At 42.8% G+C, this 23,599-nt stretch overlaps 1 protein-coding gene across 1 annotated transcript in view; it reads left to right on the forward strand.

Moving 5' to 3' along the window:
- MALRD1 (MAM and LDL receptor class A domain containing 1) overlaps nt 1–23,599 on the forward strand; it is a 439,175-nt gene that overhangs the window by 284,293 nt on the left and 131,283 nt on the right. The window contains exon 31 of the mRNA XM_084860474.1: nt 12,050–12,184. Within this exon, the coding sequence (XP_084716600.1) occupies nt 12,050–12,184 (135 nt within the window). The remainder of the gene's footprint in view (nt 1–12,049; nt 12,185–23,599) is intronic.

Raw genomic sequence — 23,599 nt, forward strand, 5'->3', positions numbered from 1 at the left:
GAAGTTAGCAGAACTGGAAATGTATGAAGTCTGATTCAGAGACAATGACATTTTGACAAATCTACAGTTGTAGCTGGGATTACCAGTATCTCAGTGACTTCGCCAACAAATCTTTGGTTATTGTTGGACCCACCTGTCTAGGCTGCAATAACTCAAGACAGAATTCTTTAAGAGTCGATACAATTTGTTAAGTCTGTTCTATGTCAGAGTCGATGCACATCTTTAGATTAGGCCTGGCCTTCTTCATGACATACATGGCTGTGTAAAACTCCCTACAGCTCTGGAATTGAAAATGCACCTTATTTAATATGACTTCTATCTTCTGCCTGAGGAAATGCTTTATCTAGCATTTCCCAGAGACAACTGTCAAGGTCATCCGCGGCCATAGATGTTATTGATGAACATGCTGATAGTGTGGTGCTGTTCCTGTAAGTATCAGAGCAATTGGCAAGACATCCTGATAGGAAAAGGGGTGAAAAGGAGACCGTTTATCTGAAATATTTTCCAGAACCTTTAAAAAAAAATATTCATGAAACATTATGGAATTTTATGTCTAAGAAACCTTTCTGAACTTGTGCCAAAAAAGTAAAAAAAAAAAACAACAACACCTAACTTTTCTCCCATGGCAGAGCATAATTTTGCTTCAAGTTCTTCTCACAGCATTCTGTTTCTGAAAAGGTTTTAAAATAATGACAATTATCATTATGTGAATATGGGATAGAGAATCACTGACTGTTTTCTTAAGGCACAATCCACAAAGATGTTTTCCTCTGTAAGACTGCAATCCTATGGTCCTTAGAAAGCATCTCCGGGGCCATAACATTGTCTAGAAAACTCCCTCTGAGGCTGTAGAGAGAGCTATGACTTTGGAAGGTTTGTTTTTTATTTTTTAAGTCAGAGACCTCTTCTCTGCTCTGCAGAAACCTCAGTCACCACAGAGGCCTCTACAAAGTTGGAACTTCAACTTCAGCGGGGGGGGCGGCATTCGGTTGAGTGGGAATGCCTGACAATCTGAGGGATATAGCCCTCCTAGGCCCTGACCATGCAGCCAACTGAGAATGCCCATCACAGCACCCTTTGTGGAAGTCTCTGGAGTAGTTGAGGGGAACCAAAAAGATGGCTCCAGTTTTTAAAAAGCCCTAAATAGCTTGGGGCAAGGTTATCTGAAGGATCGCTTCCTCCCATATGTGTCTGCCTGGACCCTAAGGTCATCTTCAGGGGTCCTTCTCCAGGAGTCCCTGCCAAAGGAAGTGAGGTGGGTGGCTACCAGGAGGAGGGCCTTTTCTGCTGTGGCAGCCTGGCTGTGGAACGAGCTCCCTAGAGTACTCCTTTCGGTGCCAGGTGAAGACCTTGTTATTTTCCCAGGCATTTTACCATTTTAGCTTTCTAGTCTTTTAGCTCTGTTTTTTTAAATCTGTACTTTAAATCTCTGCATTGCTGCGATTGTGGTTTTAAGCTTTCATATTTATATTGTTTTGTGCTGCACCTTGTGGTTTTAATTTTTGTGAACTGTCCAGAGAGATTTGGCTATTGGGTGGTATAGAAATGAATGAATGAATGAATGAATGAATGTTTTAGAACCCCCTGAATTCATAGCTCTGACTTTATGGCCTTGGAGGATTTTTTCTAGACAGTCCTTTGGCTACTCAGGTGCCACCTGGGGACTATAGGATTGCGCTCTACGGTTCATTTTGATCAAAGAGTTTCCTGTGAACTTAAAATGCCATTTGGGCGCTTCACAGCTTTTAAAGAGGAGAAAGTTTGGAACAATAGTGGGACTGCTATGCTGGTGGCATATCCCCTTTAAACAGCTTCTCTTTGAGAGAGAGAGTTCATTCATCTTGTTTACCTGTATTTTAATATTCTCTTCTCCTCTTTGTTCTTGCTCCTTCATTTAATACAGGCTGTGCATCTTTGGAACAGAGATGCATCACTCATTATTCTTTCAGATGGAAAGAGTGACATCTAGTCAAATATACTTGCGCACAGTCCATCTAATACAAAGAAAGGCAGGATGAAAAGAAAGCCAAATAAGCAAATAAAATATTAAAGCCTTTCCCTTTTCTGTTGCTTTCTTCTCTGTAATTTCTTGTATACTTGAGGTGACCAAGGTCCTTGTTTTCCTCTGTATTCATAGGATAGCATTTAACCTTCAAATAAACCATATAGCTTCAAAAGGATGAGGGGGACTTCAGAATTTGTTGATTCCATGTAACACTATCTTCACATCCTGATTATTGCCACATTCAAAACGCATCCATTTTGATAGCAGGGTGTCAGTGGATATCTCTAAAATATAGCAGTACAAGCAGTATGTTGAGAATGTCTAAGATCCTTCCGAATTCTAATTTTGATTTCTGTCACAAGAATTTAAAGCTGCCTATTAAAATATTTGTGTTCCTAGCTAAAGAAAACTTTATTCTTGGGACTATGCCACAGACATGGGGTTGTATCCAACTATGCCTACCTACCAGCAGAATAGACACCACTGGTGAAATTGATTCGCTGTCCTCCCTGCACCCCCATATAACCCCCAAATCTGCTCTGGAGATTTGGGGGCCCCTCTTGAGCAGATTTGGGGGTGAATACGGAGGGTGCAGGAGAAAGGAGAGGAAGGAGAGGTCCTGCTGAGTGAGCAGAAATCTGTTCAGGCAACGTTGGATGGAACGCATGGCCCAAGATTCGTAGGTCTTGATTTTTATCATGTGTGCTCATGGCTCACAGTCTGTACTATTTCTGTTGGATATCTCAGTTCCTCCTGTGTGAATGATGCTTTGTGCTAGCTTGATTACGTTTGATAACTGTCTTCAATATCATTAATTAATTTCTGTGGCTGATTTTTTTTCAGATTGTTACAAACTATCCAGGCTTGCTCATCAATAGTATATTATGAATGCAGAAGACCCGGCAGGGGGCTGACGTGATGAGTGAGAAAACAAGAGAGCAGCACACATGAATAGAGCATATAGAAGGCCAAAGCTAAAATAGTACAGATGTGGCTTGTTATATAAATGTCATATAAAATACCATCTGTCCAATTTGAAAAAAAATCCTTATACAGTTACTAGAGAAACAATATAAAAGTTAAACTATCAGACATAATAATACTTGGAAAAGGAAAGGTTCCTCCTGTGCAAGCACCGAGTCCTTGCTGATCCCTAGAGGGACGCCGCTTGCGCTGGCGTTTTCATGGCAGACTATAGCAGGGTGGTTTGCCAGTGCCTTCCCCAGTAGTGACTACCTTTCTCCCAGCAAGCTGGGTACTCATTTTACCGACCTCGGAAGGATGGAGGGCTGAGTCGACCTGAGCCGGCTACCCGAGACCCGGCTTCTGCTGGGATCGAACTCAGGTCGTGGGGAGAGTTTCGGTTGCAATACTGCCGCCTACCACTCTGCGCCACACAAGGCTCTGATAATAATACTTATATTATAATATATATTATATTATATATATATATATATATATATATATATATATAATACTTAGCAAGCATTTATATAGTGCTTTCTAACAGTGCAATCCTATAATATCAACTCAGAAGTGTGTGCGTGCATGTGTGTGTGTGTGTGTATAAATTTACCAGGGGGGATTATAATTCCAAGAAAGGCCACTCAGTTATTCTCATGCTACCATTTTGTAACCTAAGACTAATTTCTTTGAAACTAATTCCTTCTGATAAAATAAGGGCCACTGTTGTCTCATGAGATGGAGTCCAGACGTTGTACTGGATGTGGAGAGGGGGGATCCTGTACTGACAGCTGAACATGGGGATAGGAAGGAAATGTGGGGAGGGGAGTGACATTGCACCTGCCAGCCCTGTCTCAGAAATCCATACATTGATCGGCTCTTTGGCACAGAACCAACATATGCACAAGTTGTGCATGTGAAGGCTTTTTCCATGCAATGTGTGTCCTGCATTTTTGCAGGGTACAGGCTACAAACACAGAACCAATCAATGCGTGGAGCTCAGGCCAGCTCAGTGGACATAACCCTACTCCCCATCCGCCTGTTGGTTATCCCCCTATTTAGTTGCCTGCACAGGGCTAGAACTTGTGGGAAAGCAGGGAACAGCTGAGCCAGACAGAAGAATGTGACCAGAACACTATTCCAGAATGGGATAGTCACTTCAGGAATGTTTTATTATCCTCTGAACAAAAGCATATAAATAAAACAATGTTAGTGTTTTTTCTGTTGCATTGACTTATAATAAAGGCCACAGTGGGAGCCCACTGAGGTGTTTAGTCATAAGGCAAACATAAATGTTTTTATGTATATAATTCCTTTGCCATTTCTATACATTATTCCTAGCACTTGCCAAATTCGTTAATCCCACTAGTTCAAAATTACTTTGTCATGACAAATTCTGGTGTCCTTACTAAGCAGAATAAATCATAATGGTGATGCAACACCCCCTTGAAAAAATTAACAATAACTTAAAGAAAAATGCTTACTAAACTATTGCAAAATCATCATATCCATAATTTTACATGCTTTCCAAGCCTTGCGCACATCTCATTTATCCATAGTTCTTAAGATCACTTGCTGTTCATTGACATTTATAAGAGATTTTTTTCTGGGGCCTTGAATTACAATACCCCAGGGAGATTGCTTTGAGTTTGATACATTGACCTGGTTCACATGACAACCCACCATGATCACCCATGGTAGGTTGTCATGACATCTGAACCCAGCACAGTTTCTTCAGGGTGGCTTATTTTTCATGAACAAGCCACCCTGAGAACCCAAGGCTTATTGTTGGGTGGTTCAGGGTGGTTTGTTTTCAGGGTGGTCTGTTATGACATGCAAACCCAGCAGGACAACTTCATCATGGGATGTCAGGAATGACTACAGAACCACCCAGCAACAGTGGTGAAAATCCCTGCTGCTCCTTGCAATCTTTGCTAGTGCTTCCGCCATCCTCCCTCATCCCTTGTCAGTGCTCTCGCCCCGAGCTCCTAAAAACCAGAATGTCCAGCATGCATTTGCAACCTTTTTTATTATTTACAAGTGCACAGATGGGAAAGTCTGCCACTATGACATTTGTGTAATTTTCCTTCAGCTTCACTGCTCTGCCATGAAATTAGCATATTTTTAGCAATCCGCCTCAATGCTCTGCCATGCAATATGTGTAATTTTCCCCTCAGCTTTATTGCTCTGCCTTGAAACTTGCATATCTTTACCTTGAAATTTTTTATGTCTTTAGTCTCTTTACCAATCCACCTCACTGCTCTGCCTTGAAATGTGCATGCATTTACAGATCCACCCTGCTACTCTGTAACCCACATGTATATCTGACAGCTAGGTATGTAGGGATTTTGTAAAATCTGTTCCATCTGCATTTCACCGATTGTCAGGTGTCTTTTGTTCTGTCATCTGCTCAATGACTGAATTGGATTTTTTCAAATTTCCCAAATTTGTGCAAATGTGCATTTGTGCAAATTTGCATTTGTGCAAATTCGCACTTGTAAAAATGCCCAAACCTCCAAAGTGCACAAATTGCCCCCCCCCTAATGTGCAAATCCCCCAGAAATGTGCATTTTCATGCTTTAGCCTATGGGGAAAATGTGCATTTTTGGTCAGTTTTTTTTTTTTAAGATATTTTTCTGTGACTAAATTTGTGTAAAATTCCAGAAAGTTAAAAAAAAGTTCCACAAGTCCACAGAATCCATGCCACTTGGGAAAAGCTGGTCTGCTGAGGAATTTGTGGGTCATATTCATAGAAATCTGAACTCATTTGATTCTGTTGCAGATTTCTCTTACACTCCTACTAACAGCTAACAACAGAGACCAGTGGAAGGAAGCAACAAGCATGAAGGGGGTGGGGGGAGCTGAAAGTGGCTGGAGAAGAATCTTTTGGGGTGGTTGTGCTTACTTTGGGAGTAGGTGAAGCAGCCTTTGCTGATGTAGAGACCGAGGAAATGAGGAGTTCTGCTGCAAAGTTATATGGGATACATGTTGGGAGCCAGCAGGAGGACTGAGGGGGAAACAAGCCATGGCAAGCCACAGAGTGCCTGATCATTTGTCAATTTAGTGAGCCAACAACTAACCCATGGTGGCTTATTCTCAGGGTGGCTTAGTGTGATGTGTGAACCCGGCTCCCCTCAGTATTTTGAAAATGTAAGTATACTGTGGAGCATTCATTTAGATCTAATTTTTCAATATGAATTTAAGGACTCAGGCATGATGAAATCGAACCTAGAAGCTGTACACCCACAGCTTGTGTTGCTCTTTCAAGACTTCTGTTTTTCTGCTTCAACATTTATTTATTTATTTATTTCTATACCACCCAATAGCCGAAGCTCTCTGGGCGGTTCACAAAAATTAAAACCAAACAACACACAATAAAACAATTTAAAATATATAGAACATTAAAACCACAATATAACAATACAACCACAATAAAACCTAGCAGCAGTACAGGAGTTTAAAAATACAGATTTAAAACAGCAAAGATAAAAATTTAGAAAGCTAAAATGCCTGGGAAAATAAAAAGGTCTTCACCTGGTGCCGAAAGGAGTACAATGTAGGCGCCAGGCGAACCTCACCAGGGAGCTCATTCCAGAGCCGGGGTGCCACAACAGAAAAAGCCCTCCTCCTAGTAGCCACCCGCCTCACTTCCTTTGGCAGGGGCTCACGGAGAAGGGCCACTGAGGATGATCTTAAGGTCCGGGCAGGCACATATGGGAGGAGGCGATCCTTCAGGTAACCTGGCCCCAAGCCGTTAAGAGCTTTAAATGTTAACACCAGCACTTTGAATCGGGCCCAGAAATGGACTGGCAGCCAGTGCAGCTGGAAAAGTACTGGCGTAATATGAGCTCGCAGGCCAGTCCCTGTTAACAATCTTGCTGCCCTATTTTGGACCAGCTGAAGTTTCTGGACCGTTTTCAAAGGCAGCCCCACGTATAACGCATTGCAGTAATCCAGATGAGAAGTTATCAGAGCATGGATAACTGTAGCTAGGCTATCTCTGTCCAGATAAGGGCGTAGTTGGTATACCAGCCTAAGCTGATAAAAAGTGCTCCGTGCCACTGAGTTCACCTGTGCCTCAAGTGACAGTTCTGGATCCAAGAGCACCCCCAAACTACGAACCTGATCCTTTAGTGGGAGTGCAACCCCCTCCAGAACAGGCTGAATATCACCTAGCCGGGCAGACGAACCACCCACTAACAGTACCTCCGTCTTGTCTGGATTGAGTTTCAGTTTATTAGCCCTCATCCAGTCCATTACCGTGCCCAGGCACTGGTTCAGAACAGCCACTGCCTCACCTGGTTTTGATGAGAAAGAGAGGTAGAGCTGGGTGTCATCTGCATATTGATGGCACCTCAGCCCACACCTCCGGATAACCTCCCCCAGCGGTTTCATGTAGATGTTAAACAGCATGGGGGATAAAATAGAGCCCTGTGGAACCCTGTGGCACAATTGCCATGGCACAGAGCAATAATCCCCCAGCACCACCTACTGGAATCGGCCATCCAAGTAGGAGCGGAACCACTGTAGTGCAGTGCCTCCAACTCCCAACCCAGACAACCTATCCAGAAGGATACCATGGTCGATGGTATCGAAAGCCGCTGAGAGGTCCAGGAGAATCAACAGGGTCGCACTCCCCCTGTCCCTCTCCCGGCAGAGGTCATCCCACAGGGCGACCAAGGCAGTTTCTATTCCAAAACCAGGCCTGAAGCCCGATTGAAATGGATCTAGATAATCCGTTTCATTCAACAGTGCCTGGAGCTGTCCTACAACCACCCGCTCAAGCACCTTGCCCAGGAAGGGGATGTTGGCCACTGGCCTATAATTGTTAACATCCTCTGGGTCCAGGTTAGGCTTTTTCAGGAGTGGTCTAATTACCGCCTCTTTTAAAGTGGCAGGCGCCACTCCTTCTCTCAAGGAGGAATTTACAACCTCCTGGACCAACCCCTCCTTGTTTGATTTAATAAGCCATGAAGGGCAAGGGTCAAGCACACAAGTGGTTGATCGGACTTGGCCAAGCACCTTGTCCGCATCCTCAGGCCTCAGTAACTGAAACTCATCCAATAAAACTGGACCAGACGGTGCTCTGAACGCCTCTACCAATGGAACTGCATTAATGGTGGTGTCCAATTCATGACGAATCTGAGCGACTTTATCCTCTAAGTGCCGCGCAAACTTGTCACAGCATGCTACCGAGGGTTCCACCGTCTCTCTCCCTGGCCCAGAATGTAACAGGCCGCGAACCACTCGGAAAAGCTCCGCTGGACGACACTGAGAAGATGCAATGCTGGTGGAAAAGAACTGCCTCTTTGCCACCCTCACCGCCACAGAGTAGGCTCGATAGTGGGCTCTTACCTGTGTTCGGTCAGACTCAGCACGAGTTTTCCTCCACCTGCGTTCTAGCCATCTCCCCTCTTGCTTCATTGCCCTCAGCTCAGGTGTATACCAAGGAGCTGGCCGGGCTCTGCTCAGAGGGAGAGGGCGCTTGGTCACGATCGTGTCAACCGCCCGAGTCGTGTCAACCACCCGAGTGCAGCTTAGGTCGATCCAAGTAAATAGAAGTGTTCTAGCTTTTACAAGGATCTTCTTCATTTCATTCTGCTTAAAGAGCAAACTTGGATTAAAAAAAAAACATTCTGTGTAACAAATCCACTTTGTCCTTAACATTATGAGGCCAACATAGCAATGCCTCTGTCCACCATTTTGTTTGAGACCAGCAAAAGCCAAGATCAGATAATGTTTTATCTCTGCTTATTTTACTGCTAAGTGTCAAAACACATAACAGTCAGCCTGATGTGAAGAATCTGCTTTGCTGCAGCAGCACAGAGACAAATGCGTTGGTAGCAAAAGTAGCATCTGTATTGCATGGCAAGCAAGGCAGAAAAATGCAGCTATCCTTTGCTTGTCATTGAAAGGCTGTAATATCCCCGAACTTTCATCAACAGGGAAGCTGACTTGTGCCCTCAATTAGGATTGTGGATACTGCTCAAGGTGACATTAGGAACCTCTCTCTGATCCATCTTGACCCTACAGTAGCATGCCTGTGCCATGAATGGATCAGGGGAACCACTGGTAGCTGCTAATGAAGCAGTGATGTATGGGATGGAAAGTCAGGGAATGGGAGAGGGCCGTGCATTTGCACCAATGCTAAGCCCTGACTTGTGTGCTCTAAGAGCCAAACTACACATTATGCTGATAGCATAAAGTGTAGGTGAAGGTTAGCTTTTAATTTTCTGTAGTGTAAGTCCACATGGCTCCAATTCCTGTGGAGCTACACAGGAGAGGAAGGTTAAACTTTTCCCCCCACACCATTTTTTTTTCCTGGGGGGGATTAAAAAGGGAAACAAAGCTCCAATGATGCCTAAATAGGGATGGCGGAGAATTCCACCATGGATTTCAGTGAGGCCGAATGCACTGGCATTCCACCCCCCCCCCCCGCAGATTGCCCCAAGGACAAGGCTTACCTGGGGCGGTTGTTCCGGACAGCAGCGGCTCTGGCAGCGGCTCCGGCAGCGGCGGAAGCTGGTCTTTCGACCGGCTGCCATGGCCGCCATTTGTATCCTGGTCTTTGCTGTGATAGGCTACATAAGTATTTACGTAGCCTATCACGGCTGGGCAAAAAACCAAAAACAAAAAAACCACCTCACGCAAATGGCGATGGCTACGGCGGCTGCCATCTGCGTTCCCTATTTTTCGCCATTTTAGTCTACGTAAATATTTACGTAGGCTATTACGGCAAAAAAAAGGGGAACGCAAATAGCATAGTGGGCGCTATTTGCGCTCCTTTTTTTCCAGCCATTTTAGCCTATGTAAATATTTATGTAAGCTAAAATGGTGAAAAATAGGCAACGCAAATGGTGGCTGCCGTAGCCACCACCATTTGTGTACGCTGTTGTGGGGGTTTTTTTTGCCCAGTCGTGATAGGCTATGTAAATACTTACGTAGCCTATCACGGCAGGCTGGCTGGATGTAAATGTGTCCATTTGCGTCCGCAGCAGCCCGTCCATGGCCGGAACTCTGGCTGCGGATTGGACTGGCTGGCTGCTCCGCAGAGCCACCGCGGAGCAGCCAGCCGGGCAGGATTCCGGGGAGGAGGACAGGATCACCTCTCCTCCTGTCGAGGATTCCGGGGGGAGGGACAGAGCGCTTCCCCCCCACACCGCGAATCAATTCCGCAAAAAGGTAAGTGACTTTCGTACATCCCTATGCCTAAATGCTTGTTTGCTAGCCAGAGCGACTAGGAGACATGTCTTGCTGTATATAGATAGCTTTGGTTTATTCCCCCTCTGCCTTGGCCCTACCCTATACCGTACAAGAACTAGGTCTAACAGTGGGGAGATTTACTGATTTGCTCATGCTGCAGGAACTCCTGGCACTGCATTGCAGAAGACATTCAGAACTCCCTAAGTTTAAAACCACTTATAATGTAGTGGTGGTGGTGATCCACCTTTGGGAATATATAAGGAAAAGCCCTACTCTCTGTGAACAAGTCTGTGCACATTCATACCGGGTGTCTTTGCATCACACCCTTTACTCCAGGTCTTTTTATATTTACTTGCAATGGATGTTATCATTAGAGCTGTGTGCAAACGGCCTCTTGAAATTCTCCACCCTATTTGTGGGCAGAGAAATTACAGTGTGTGTGTGTGTGTGTGTGTGTGTGCAAATTCACTCAATTTATCCAGCGGGAGGAAAAATTCTCAACAGTTTCTCACAGGCAGGGCTCACCATTGGCAGGGGGTGTAACATGGCTTCTTTCTTTTTCATAAGAGTTTTGGGTTTTTCTGTGCTGCCACTGCATGTGGCAACAGGATCAATTGTGTTGGCAGGCTGGTCCCCACTTTGCATCCCCCACAATGCAGATGTGAGGGGGGCCATGTTGTATCTGGCTCCAAGGAAGAGATGGAGCTAGTGCTGTGCCCAGATCTGCCCTCTGATTTTCTTCCCCATGAAAGAAGCTTCCATTTTTTCTTCCTTGTTCTCAGGGTATTTTATCATTTCTTTTGAATTTCTTTTGGTGGTGTATTTGAACTTACCTAATCACAGCCGTGGTGGCTTAGTGGTTAAGACGCTGAACTGCAGACTGGAAGGTCGGCAGGTCAGCAGTTCGAGACCCGAGTGCCGCATGACGGAGTGAGCTCCCGTCTGCAGTCCCAGCTCCTGCCAACCTAGCAGTTCGAAAGCAAGAAATTGAAAGTAGATAAATAGGTACCGCCTCGGCGGGAAAGGTAACTGAGTTCCGTGCACCTCGTGTTCAGTCATGCCAGCCACATGACCACGGAAGTGTCTTCGGACAGCGCTGGCTCTTCGGCTTAGAAACGGGGATGAGCACCGCACCCTAGAGTCGGACACGACTGGTTGGGGACACCTTTACCTTTTACCTTTAATCACAGCAAGGCGGCCAAGGGCACTATGTGTGTGTTTTTTTCTTTCTATTACATATCTCTCCATTGCTCTGCAGCCTCCCTGGTTCCCCACGGTTCCTGATTTGAAAAAAAAAAAAAAACCTATAGGAAGTATTACCTTATGATGTCTTCCTTGTGGGCTTTTAATTGAAGTGTGGGAAGCCAAGGAGGCTACAGGCTCCCATAGAGGAAATTGTAGAATGAAAAACAGGACACTTGCACACACTTCTTGGCCATCTCCTACGTAAGGTAAACACAAGAAACCCAAACCCAACCCATGAGAATTTCTTCAAAGTTTTCTTCACCACTGAATTTCTTTTCAGGAGCCATTTATTTTCTATCAAATTGAATGAGAATGGTAAAAAGAAAAAATGTGGGAGAAATTTTCAGCATAGCACTGATTATCATACTCTCATGCACCCAGAGATCAAGTCAAATTAATAGTTGACCTAGAGCTGAGTTGAATTCCAGTTTACGTAAAGCTTTCTGTCCATTAAGTTCTGAATGTTGGCAATAGAGTAGTCTAAGCAGGTATGAGCCATCATTAACAGTGAGTGGGACTGAATAACATCTGTTGGAAGCAGTAAATCACTAAAGTAATGGTGTGTAATGGGTAAACAAATCAAAAAGGGCATTCTTTGATTTAATTAAAGTATTGATTTGGCTGTCCTGTTAGTTTCAGTTGGAGAGGATTCTGGGGTGTGCCCTGCTGTTACTGACTTTGTGTGTTGGAACAAGAAGTGCATTGAGTCTCACCTTGTCTGTGACTACAAGGCTGACTGCAAAGATTGGTCAGATGAAGCCGATTGCAGTAAGTACTTCTATCTGCATTAACTCAAGCTGCCATGTTTTAATCTTAAGTACTATAACACAACTTCTTTCAGCTACTTAGGAGAAAATAATTATCAACATGCTTCTTCTTTGTTGGTTCCCTTTGAGCCCAAGACTTGGTATTTTCTTATACCTGGAGACTTTTCTTGAACAAAGGAAAAATCTAGATGCAACTTGGGCCCAAATCAGATATCCTTAAAGTAGTTTTTCTCCATCTTGGTATGGTCCCTACCACTCAGACGAGTGTGTATGTGTGGAGAGGAATCTTTTGAGAAACTCAGAATTGCCCAAATATCCCAGTATTTAATGTGCCTCAATTTTTATTTCCATCTGCAGCCCAATCCTATGCATGTTTACTCAAAATAAAGTCCCAAAGGTAAATGTGCATAGGACTGCAGCCTGAGTTTGATGTATAACCAGAAATCAGTAGATTGCTCGACAGCTTATTAGCAGAAATAGAAACATGTACTTGATTTTTAACATTAAAGAACAAACTAAACAGATAGCTTGAGGAGTATAGAATTTCAGAGCAGCTGCCCTCTGAAAACTATCAGTATTAAAAATTCTCATTCTTACCTAGATCATTTGTTCTTTGCATCTGCTCATTAAGGGTGTGTAAGGGTGCTTTTCATGACACATGGAGACAGCATCGTGTACCTGTAATTGCCTGTGGTACACACATTGTGCAGGTTTCATAGTGCTTCAAGTTAGGGCTGGGTGGAATTCTGCCACCTTCCTGGGATCTGAATAAACCAGGTTTTATTCTGGTTTTAGTCTGGTTGAATTGTTATACTGTGGTTTTAATGTTTTAATGTTTTATATATTTTATATTGTTGTATTGTGTGCTCTCTGGTTTTAATTTTTGTGAACTGCCCAGAAAGCTTCGTCTATTGGGCAGTATAGAAATAAATAAATAAATAAATAAATAAATAAAATCATTAATCCCTTGTGGAAGTCAACAACTTTCAGGGGCAGGTGAAAGTCACAGCATTTTGGAGTGAGGGGTGAGCTTAATTTTTGACAAGGCGGCCAAGGGGCCAGTTTTTGACAAGGTGGCCAAGGTGGACCTTTCCCTTTCTAAAACAAAAAACAAAAGCTAAGTGGACACTTCAAGTGGTGGCTTGGCTGCGCTTTCAAAATGTGGGCGATAAATTACCCCATTGTAACATCACTACATCATAACATAGGAGAATTCATGGGGGAGGAATACATGTTCCCATTGCATTCTGGCTCACATTTTCAAAGAGTACAGCAGGTGGGTTGCTGCGGGCAGGCCCAAGCCACCACTTGGTGGAATGGCTTAGCATTTTTAAGTTAAAAAGAGGAACAAGAAAATAAAAGAAATCCTTTGGCCAACTCTCTGAAATGTGGGTTAAATGAATCCAATATCATGCTATCAGAGGTTCATTATCACAACAGGACTGTCTCCCTCTCTCCACCCCCATGCCCAGCGGCTCTCCATGTCCCCTGAAAATCTGCTCCAAAGGGTTTCCCACCCCTCTGAAGCAGATTTGGGGGGCACCTCAGGGGCTGCAGGGGTGAGGGGGAATCACCTCCTTCCAGTTCTGCTGACAGCAATGCTTCTATCGGCAGTGTGACACCACTGGATACAAGCCTGTAAATCCAACCACCCAATGAAAAGTCTTTGAGCCCCTCCCAGAAATTAATACAACCTTTGGAGAAGGGTTTCACCTTCTCACTGAAGGTGCCAAAAAAGCCAAATACTATCAAATGCTACCCTTTGAGACAGGCTGGAGAACCTGTGGCCTTCCAGATGTTGTTGGGCTCCAACTCCATCAGCCCCAGACAGCATGTCCAATGGCTAGGGATGACGAGAGTTTGTTTCAGAAAAATTGTATACCGCACTGCATTTTTAATGCAATTAACATAAAGCATTTAATGCAATTAACACAAAGCAGTTCAGAAAGTTGTAGTCCAACAATATCTGGAAGTTTACCAGTTCTCCACCCCTGCTGTGAAAGCAGAAATAAACTCACAGTAGCATGATGACTACAACACAGATGTGCACATTGTTGTATGATTGCCATAGGCACCTAATGGATAGTATCCAGGATAATTGACACAGATCCTGTTCCCAAGCTTAGAGCAGTTTAAAAGCTTGGAAGAGCGAAATTGACTCGAATCTGCTTTCAGTGTGAATTAGTAAGTTTCACATGACTAAGGAAACCCCCTATAGACTTGTATGGAAATAGGAGTTAGAAAAGCAATGTGAACAGGCCTTTCCCCCTGCAGCAAAGCTCTTAGAGGTAGGATTTACTCTCTCTTTTTTTTTTAAGGTAAGAGATTTCTCATGAAACAGGCATATATAATATTCATTAGATAGACACATATCAAAACAAAATGGTTTACCATAAAATGCAGAAATCATGGCATATTGCAGTTCACCTTTGCAAGCTATCTGTATGGACAGATAAAAGCAGGTGGAATCTAATGTTTGCCATAATGTTGTATCCTCTGCCATGCTTTTCAATGAGAATATTTGCCATGCAGCAAATTGTGGTTAACATCGCCTTGTTTAAATTGGACCTGTTTTGAAAGGACGAATTGGCTATGCTAAATAAATTTTAAAATCCTTAGGCACCTCTGCTAAAGTCTTAACCATCTTAATAATATAATGATTACCAGATCAATGCTAGATATTGAACAAATTCTGAAGAAAAGAAAATAAACTTTTGCCACACGAAACTAACATTTGAAAAAACTGTAAATTCAAAAATGCTGGTTTTTAAAGTTTTGTATGTTAAACATTTTATATTATGTATTTTTGTGAACCGTCCAGAGGTTAGTGGGCGGTAAATGAAATGAAATTCCTTGAAAAGTTTTACAGCCACTAAGATGAAAGCTTCACATCTGGAATCTAATGCTCTGTAACAATCCCTCAGGAAACTAATGAAGATGATGATTTATTCTGTAATGCTGTTATAGGGACACTGGGCTTTCTCGTGGGTTTTTTTTTTAAGCATTCGCTGACTGCTGATAGCATCTGCTTTCCCTTCTTATTCAGACAATGAATAGAAGCATAGAATCCCATATATTAAGTCTGATCCTCCTTAAAGCCATCCAGACTTTGTAACAATGGATGAAAGGTTTTCATACAAGATGTAAAAGGACTGTTTCATACAGAATGTAAAAGTAAACATTCAAAGTAGAGCACTATACTTTTGGTTTAATAATAGGCTATGAGAGGACAGGATATAATAGGTGCTCCACCTCCCTCTGATCCTTGGGCATTTGGAGCACTTTCAGGGCAAGCCTACACATGTTTATTCAGATCAGAATTAAGTTCCACTGTATTCAGTGTATCCACTGTTTTCAATGCCGCATAGGGCACAATCCTATGCATGTGTAGACAGAAAAAAGTCATACAACTCCCAGCATTCCTCAGCCAACATCGCTGCCTGGGGAGTGCTGGGGTTGTAGGACTTTTTTCTGTCTAAATGTGCATAGGGATGCACCCTTAATCAGCATAGGATTGCATCCTTTGCTGGTGTATTTTAAGGCTGCAAGCCTATACCAACTTATCTGGGACTATGTCCCATTGAACTCTCCACAGAGACTAGCCTGGCACTTCCTTTATCATCTTTTTGGTGCCAGACAAAGACCTTTTAAATTCACTCAGGCTTTTTAAACAATAGTGTGTGTGTGTACACTTTGCTCCCAATTGGTCTCATTTTTACACTGCTAGAAAGGAAAGGGTTTTTAAAGATGGATTTTACTGTTTGTGTTGTATTTTCATCATACTATTGTTCTTCATTCTTGGTTTTGTAAGTCACCCAAAGAATGTATGTTGATTGGCAGCCATATAAACATGATAAATAAATAAATAAATAAATAAATGGGCTTATTTCCAGGTAGACATGTATAGGATTGCTCTTTAATGAGCTTCCGCCATGCATTAAAAACGTGGTTGTTCAGGCAGACATTTGGGGTGGGTTAGGGTATTTTTAGAAATATGATGTTTTTAATGTAGAATTTTATTGTTTTAAACTGTTTTTATTATTATACATCACCCAGAGTGGCTGGGTGACCAGCCAGATGAGCAATTAATAAATTTAATAAATAGATAAATAAATAAATAGGATTATGATGCAGTACTTGTTTATTTTGCCTTGTATAGGTTCTGTTTCTCCAGATCATGTGTCCCTTTTCTGCTCAGTGAACTGTTTTGTAGCATTGAGTATGACAGTGAGTGTGCAGCCTCATAGCATTCAGAGTACTGTAATTTCCCAGCAGATGTATTTCTGCTCTCGCCATGTGAACTGCAATAAAACAGCACAGGAAAAAATGAGCTAGGGAATGGAAGAATCTGTCTTTTTCCAGTCTGTGTCATTTTTGCATGTGCTTATCTATAATTCTGTTCTGTTCCATTTCTACATTAGTCTGCAACTTTTAAAAATCCTCTCAAAATCCATATTTAATACATGCTTAAATGTGTATTTTTCTCTCAGGTGTATTTATTCCTCCAAATATATATTTAAATGTCTCTTCTGTCTCCAAAGGTGCATTTAAATGCATATTTTGATATGTTGAAACTACTGAAAACTGAGTCATAATATTCAGAAATGCAAAATCTGTTGGATCGCGAAGTTGAATAGCACATTAATCTAAGAGGGGTGGATCAGGACATTTTGTATACGAATGCTTCCTGAAGCATCTCTAGAATGAGCGAAAATAAATAATTGCCTAGGTAGGGTCATTATAAGAGAGCATACCTTGTTGGTTTGCCTGATTTATCATATTGATAATAAGACATTGTTGTTGGCTTGCAGGGTGGTGGTGGACCTATTTGGTCTTTGACACTTGATTACAGTTCTGTAGCATGAGGATGCTTCTAGTAGAGAGCTTTGGGTTGCTCTTAATAAAGTAGAATAAAATAATTTACGGAATGCTCCATTCCCAGTTATGCCATGCCTTATCTACGATTACTGTTCCCTTATTTTCTTGGCTGGGGATGGTGTTTGTGTTACCAGCAAACGAGTGGCTCAAGGTGATTGCCCCTGACATGGCTAGTCATGAGGAGAGTTTACCATTTGCCTCCAGTACTCTAATCTTTTGTACTTCTAATTGTATTCTTCCCTTATTCTCTCAAAAAACAAAGACCTAGGCAGGGTTGACCTCCAATTTCACTACTTTTCCTTGAGGCCTCTGAAGCCACTAACCAAGATTAGCGGCCCCTCTTTTCCAGGGTAAACTGGATTAAATGCATTTTTATATTTCAAATTAGCCTCACTGGCATTATGTATATTCCTATCAATGCAGACTGAAAACACACACTGCACACGGGTAAATTCCCACTTAAATTAATGGAACTGCAGCTGTGATATTATAAGAAAAGCAAAGAAGAAAGAAGAGGAGGCAGTGATTTATTTTTACCATGTGAACATTCTTCCCTGCCTTCCAATTGGACAGTCTCATGAAGTTTTTATGCCCTTTAAAAATCAGTAATGGCACTGATGTAGGGGAAACTGCACACACATTGAAAGCACTTTCAATTTTTTTGAACTGCATTCAATTATGCATAGGTTTTATTAATAGCAGGCCTCAGTGTAGATAAACCATGTAGTCAAATGCCTTGGCATATTGAAATAAAGCAATTTTAGAGACAAATGGAAGAGTCCTTTTCCCATCACCTGTAAATAGACTTGGTTTACATCAAAAAAGAAAAGAATGCCGGGAAGGTACAAGCAGCTAGCTGACTTCATCAACTCTGCACATAATGATCTTAACTGAATTACACTGGCAAGGTATTATAATTAAATTCCTGTAGTCAGGTGATTTTATCATTTTAGAAAGGATGAAATCATGAAGTACAACAATAGGGCAAAAGTGAAGCACTTTTGGCTACAACGCTAAACCCACTAGAATGGGAATAAGTCCCACTGAATTCAACTGGACTACTTCTGAGTAGACATGTATAGGATTGTGCAGTTCAAGCCCCATCCATTTCAGTGGCAGTGATCCTAGAAGAATAGCAGTGTTATCTATCAAAATTTTTGTGACATCTGAAAAGCAAATGTATTGTTTCATGAGCTTTGGTAGCCAAGAGTGTGCCTCATCAGACATACAGTGGGAGAAACCTATGAATGTGCTTAATGCATTCAATAGGATGTTAGTGATTAACAGCACAAACCTTTGTATTTCAACTCAAAAATAATAAGTCCCAATGCATTCAGTGGGACTTACTCCTAGATAAGTGTGTATAGGGTTGCAGCTTAAATTTAGATTTGTCATCCAGTGAATTTGACACCAACTCAAAGGAGGGATCAACACCAAATCTGGTCCCAGTACCAAAGACCCAGATACTGTCTAGGAAGACATGGTAGTAAAGGTGCAGTCTGTTTATACTAGCCACCAAAACTCAGAATTAATTAATTGGTTCATAAGTTGAATCTAGTAAGTTCGTAGTTTTTGAATGTATGAGCCATGGATTTGATCCAACATACATTAATATTTTGACTACACTTTTTGTTGCCTGCTACACTAAGCAACCAAGCTCCACCATCTTTGCATGTGCTCAGATGCTGTATGCTGTAACTCTTCACTTCCTGAGGGAAATGAAAATGTTCCATTGGTAATGTGTGTGTGCTTAGAATGATTTTACTTTAACCGTTTAGTCTGTAGTCCTATACCCATTGACCTGAGAGTAAGCCCCATTGAACTCAGTGAGACTTACTTCTGAGTAGACATATATTGGATTGCTCTGTTAGTTACTTTTTGTCAGAGAACCAATCAGTTATGAAGTTTTAGAAACCTTTTAGAAGGCTATGGGGTTCATGATATGGCTAAAATTGGGAGGAGTCTCAGGGGCTGCTTGTGGAACAGTCTCCTTGCCTGCAAATTTCCTCCTGAGATGAGCAGTCATTCCTGACTGCATCCTTCTCCAACTGGGGATGTTTCCCTTTTTTTATACTTGAAGTCAATTGACATGGAGGTGGGCAGAAGCAGCCCAAATGTCATAGCCTTCTAAAAGGTTTCTAAAACTTCATTACTGATTGGTTCTCTGACAAAGAGTAACTAACAGAGCAATCCAATATATGTCTACTCAGAAGTAAGTCCCACTGAGTTCAATGGGGCTTACTCTCAGGTCATGATGCACAAGGTTAGAAAACAACACCATATATCCTTGTCATGTTCCCTAGATACACTTTGATAAGGTGCATGTCCCAAAATTCAAAGATAGTGTGAAATCTCGTAATAACAGAAAAAAATGGTTTAATTTATAATTATTCATACCTTGGTGAGCAATTATGAATTATGATGAGGTCAGTTTTCCCATTACAAGTTTATACCCCATTTTTAATGCCAAGGTTAGTTACCAAAGTAGTTTACATGCAAAGGTATACCAGGAATATATGGAGATATATAGGGCAGCCTCTTCTGGTCCTTAGCAGTTGGCCAAGCTTTGAGTAGGGATGTCAGAGAATTCCACCACGGATCTCGGTGAGGCCAAATGCCAGTGCATTCGGCCCCCCAAAATCTGTGGCGGAACAGCCTGCCACCCCCCCACGGATTCCCCCCCCCCGGGACAAGACTTACCTGGGGCAGATGTTCTGGGCGGCGGCGGCTCCAGTGGCGGTTTCGGCGGCGGCGGCTATGGTGGCTGGTCTTCCAACTGGCTGCCACCGCCACCATTTGCAGTCTGGAGTTTTTTTGTTTTTTTTTTACAGAGACGTGATAGGCTACGTAAAGATTTACATAGCCTATCACAGCTGGGTAAAAAAAAAACGCGTACGCAAATGACGGCGGCTACGGCCGCCGCCATTTGTGTTCCTTATTTTTGGCTGTCTTATTTTGCATTCCCCTTTATTTTGCGTTCCCCTTTATTTTCGCCATAATAGTCTACATAAATATTTACATAGACTAAGATGGCCAAAAATAAGGAACGCAAATGGCGGCGGCCGTAGCCGCCGCCATTTGCGTACGTGGAATTTGTTTTGTTTTGTTTTTACCCAGAGCCCTCCACGGCCGGAAATCCGGTTGCAGACGGCTCTGGCCTGGGCCTGGACGGCTGCTCCGCAGAGCCGCCGCAGAGCACAGCCAGCTATCGAGGATGCCGGGGGGGAGGGATGGATCGCCTCCCCCCCCGTCGAGGATTCTGGGGGGAGGGACGGAATGCCTCCCGCCCCACCATAAACATAATCTGTGGAAAGGTAAGTACATTTCGTACATCCCTAGCTTTGAGGGTCTTCTCTCCTGAAGGAGGAGTCAGAAGGAGCTGCAGATGGACTCAGGGGTTAGCTAATGGTGAATGTGTCCATTGATCTGCAAAGTCTTCTGGCCCCTGGCAGTTGGCCATTCAATCCAGGCTCCAGGATCCTCCCTCCATCTAGTTCTGCTGAATCAGCAGCCCAGTCTAAGGAGGGGGAAGCCAGGGAGCAGATGGCACTAATGGATATGGACCACCGATCTGGACTGCCCAAGCAGATAGCTGGGTTCCCTGATGAACTACCCCACTAATTGGCACCCCATATTCATCCAGTCCTCTTTTCCTGAGACGCCATTGGTTATGCTGGCTAAGGCTGATGAAAGCTGCAGACAAACAACATCTGGAGTGCCACAAGTTGCCCACCCCTGGCCCAAGGTAAGCTAGTGGTCAGGATCCAGAGAAGGCAGACAAGGATCCAAAGGGGCAGAGGCAGAGGATGTGGTCAATGAAAGGATGGTGATTCCAGAGCAGAAAGACGAGGCTGAGACTAGGCAAGGCAGTGAAACTCAGTGAGGTTAGTTGCTCAGACTGAGAAAACCAGCCTGCAGCAATGGTTATATAGAGCCAACCAGGTACTTATTGGCTCCTCAGATCATCTGCTCCAGCTGGGCTGAAGAGTGGCAGCACTATCGCTGCCCATTGTATGGGTGGCATTGTAGTACAGGCAGCAGAGATGAGACCAATAACTCCAATAACAATGTCTGATACCTGCCCTGGTGCCACAGTGAATGAGGAGTCTGGGCCTTACAGGAGTAAAGAAATCCCAACTGATCAGTGTCTATAGTGCCGGTTGGGGGGCTGGGGACACTATGCAGTTTGCCTAGCCCAGGAGGTTATGTTATTTAACTGCACTCCCTTGTATGAGATCTTCGCTATGTGGAAGCAGCTTCTAGTGTGGCTGGCTATATGTGGAAAGGAAAGGCAGCCTAAGTCTTGGCTTGATCATGATTTGCTGCCTCTGGTGGAACAGGCATGTCTCCCGGGGTTGTAGTAGCACCCTTATGACTACCTGGATGGCACGGCAACAATCTGTGCAATTGTGCTCGTCTTGCATCTCCCTCGTTCAGGCCTAGCCAGTGTCAACAATCCCATTTAAACAAGAGTAATATTGCACTCGTCATTCAGTTGGGAATAGTTTTAACAAGTAGCCCTGCAATAACTATACTTTATGGTTTTGCATTGGTCTGGCATGCTAAATAAATCTCCTTTGCTTCCTTTCTACAAACAATGCTGGCGTATTCTATTATATTTCATTATTGGTTGTTGACGGTACCAGAACTAATCCCGCCTATTTAGATTGATTTCTTTTGCTCAGGTAAGGTGGTTTGTAATTGAAGACTAGATTCATTTTATAGTTACATAATAAAAAAAAAGTGGGGAAATCAAGAGTTCTTGAGGTACCAAAGGAAAAAATCAATTTAAATTAACGTCTTTTCAAATTCAACTTCACTCTAAAGCTTATCAGTTACAAGGATGAACAAAATACACAGGAAACATGTGGACTTTCAGCACTGCAATCCACATTCTGACCTAAAGTTCTTTCATGCGTCACATTTCCCCAAATCTATTTCCCCAGCCTAAATATAGAAATGCTTTAGTCCAATTTCTTCAAGTACGCAAGCATTTGCTCCTTAATAGGCAACAGAGAGTTTGTTTTTCGAGAGTAGGGATGGGTGACAAATTCATTCCATCTGAAGTTTTATGTGAATTACCAAATTCTCAGCTGCTGAACCAAAGAGGAAACCAGAACAGAATTCTGCACCAAAATTTGCACTTTCCCTAATGGAGCACTGCAGTTCCCCAGTCTAAAAATTGCACACAAAAGTGCATATACCAGGGGAAAGTGTGCACAAAAATGCACACAGTAGTGAAAATAATTTACAGAAACATTATTATTAGGAAAATAGCTTTCCATAATGCATACATGAGCAAGAAGGGTGCACAACAATGTGTACAAATTTTCATGCAGACTTTAAAAAATACAATTCGTATATTGATGTGGAATCAGGCTGAGCTGAACTTATGGTCAGCAAAATGAGAAACTGAATGGAACTAAAATAGATTCATAGCTGCTGAACCAATGAGCAAACCAGAACAGAATTCTGCACCAAAATTTGCACTTTCCCTAATGGAGCACTACAGTTCCCCAGTCTAAAAAATGCACACAAAAGTGCATATACCAGGGGAAAGTGTGCACAAAAATGCACACAATAGCGAAAATAATTTACAGAAACGTTATTATTAGGAAAATAGCTTTCCATAATGCATACATGAGCAAGAACGGTGCACAACAATGTGTACAAATTTTCATGCAGACTTTAAAAAATACAATTTGTATATTGATGTGGAATCAGGCTGAACTGAACTTATGGTCAGCAAAATGAGAAACTGAACGGAACTAAAATAGATTCATAGCTGCTGAACCAATGAGCAAAGCAGAACAGAATTCTGCACCAAAATTTGCACTTTCCCTAATTCAAGAGTGACTTCCAAATAGCCCATCAAGTAGTTGCATTTATCCATATGTAAATTCATTATTTCTTTTAAAAATTTGATCTATGCCACTCTCTAGCTCAGGAGCTGGGAAATGTTTTCCTATGAAGGGCTGTTGCCCCCATGGAAAAGTCAGTAGGGGACCATACCTAATGGTGTGCAGAGCCAGAGTTGATGATGGGTGGAACCAGACCTGCAGCGTTACAGGTTTGCATATTCCCTCTCTGTCTTGCACACACACACACACAAAGCAGAAGAGGGGTGGTCCAGACAGCAAAGAGTCGGCCTGCAGTCACAGTGTCTGTAATATTAGATGATGCTGAGGGCTGCAGGTTCCCCATTGCAGTTCTAGCTGATGAGAAGCTCTGGCACAGTGTATAAGAACAACTCTACTGAACCAGACCAAAGGTCCATCAAGCCCTTTTCCCAATAATGGCCATCCTGATGCCTCTGGGAACCCTACATTTGGGGCCTATGAGCTGGAGCCTTCTCCCCATTGTCTGTTTCCAGTATAATATGCAGAGATATACTGCCTCTGGAGGTCTACTTACCTACTGCTGCTATTAGTGATTGATAGACCAATTATCCATAAGTTTCTCTCATCCTCTTTTAAAGCCATATAAACTAGTGGACATCACCACATCTTGTGAATGCCATGTTAATATACATTATGTG

Source organism: Heloderma suspectum, chromosome 5, assembly GCF_057233095.1.
Source record: "Heloderma suspectum isolate Gila_16-S chromosome 5, 16-S_ref, whole genome shotgun sequence".
Classification (NCBI taxonomy): Eukaryota; Metazoa; Chordata; class Lepidosauria; order Squamata; family Helodermatidae; genus Heloderma; species Heloderma suspectum.